Source organism: Metarhizium robertsii, assembly GCF_000187425.2.
Source record: "Metarhizium robertsii ARSEF 23 chromosome Unknown MAA_Scf_17, whole genome shotgun sequence".
NCBI classification, from domain to species: domain Eukaryota; kingdom Fungi; phylum Ascomycota; class Sordariomycetes; order Hypocreales; family Clavicipitaceae; genus Metarhizium; species Metarhizium robertsii.
In genome coordinates, this window is record NW_011942157.1 from 79,617 (window position 1) to 80,734 (window position 1,118).

General features: G+C 47.5%; 1 protein-coding gene across 1 annotated transcript in view; it reads left to right on the forward strand.

The window, feature by feature from the left end:
- Positions 1-657: 657 nt before the first annotated feature.
- The window catches only part of MAA_10063 (uncharacterized protein), a gene marked incomplete at both ends in the record, with an annotated part of 2,265 nt that continues 1,804 nt past the window's right edge, over positions 658-1,118 (forward strand). The window contains 2 exons of the mRNA XM_007828061.2: positions 658-746; positions 836-885. Of these exons, the coding sequence (XP_007826252.2) occupies positions 658-746; positions 836-885 (139 nt within the window). The remainder of the gene's footprint in view (positions 747-835; positions 886-1,118) is intronic.

Below are 1,118 nucleotides of genomic sequence, written 5' to 3' on the forward strand. Positions count from 1 at the left end.
GTCCAATACCGGCACCCCGCTCACTGCGTGGGGGAATCTTACCCGTGGGTCCACATAGCAATTGCCTTTTATTATATGCGTGGGGGAATCATACCCGTGGGTTCACATAGCAATTGCCTTTTATTATTGGTAGGAGTGACATGTAGATGTAAAAAACGATCATTGTATTAGGTATCTTGAATCATACAAATCGGTGTGCCAATGAGAAGCATTAGCATACCGGTTGCTTCATCTAGAAGCGAATATAATATTCCTTCTGGTTGTGAGCCGCACTTGTTCGATTTGATGCTCAGGCAGCACCCCAAATGATACCAACTATGGTGAAAAAGCCATCGCTACTGACGATAGTGTAAGAGGTAGATCCAGCAAAGCCCCAAGGCTGATCACAGGCTTTGACGAAGCAGGTGATTCCCCCGGAACTGCGGATTCTGGGACTGTGGGTGGTTGTGACATGATAGGTGTCATCTGAATAATTCTGATTGCTGTTACTAAAGCCCTGGTCAGTTGAAGTTGCTGTGTATCGTCTGAAGCTAATTTGGCTGGCAAGTCAGTGCTAGCCATACCGGGTGAGGCGGATTCCCCTAAAGACCCCAATTTGCTAGCACTCATTCCAGGAGATACTGGAAGAGACGAAGTTTGCCAGATCTTGTCGATTCCATGGCCGAACTTGGCTGGATCGGTGGTATTGTGGTCGCCAACGTCTCAATCGTCATACTAGTGTCTGTGGCTGAACGGAGTGGCGACGGGTAAGTCTCTTGGCTGGAATCCGGTGCGGATGGGAGAAGCGTAGTATGAGTCTCTTTGTACATTTTTGACGGTGAAATGGATGGCGAAGAAGAACTCTCCATCGTCTCCGTGAAAATGGAAAAGGAGGTTACACTTCTGGTGAGTTCAACTGTCGGAAGTGTCATCAGGTCCTGGCTTGTAAAAGTTCGCGTCACCTTAACGATGGTAAACTGCGTAAGGATTGCCGTCGGTCCTGGCACCTCAACAGTTTTCTCAAGGGCTACAGTTATTGTGGACGTGGTCAATTTCGTCGAAGTAACAGTCCTAAACTTTTTGCCTTAGCATACTCCGATAGTTGCGATGAAAGTGACTCACACTCCACTGCTTGTAAA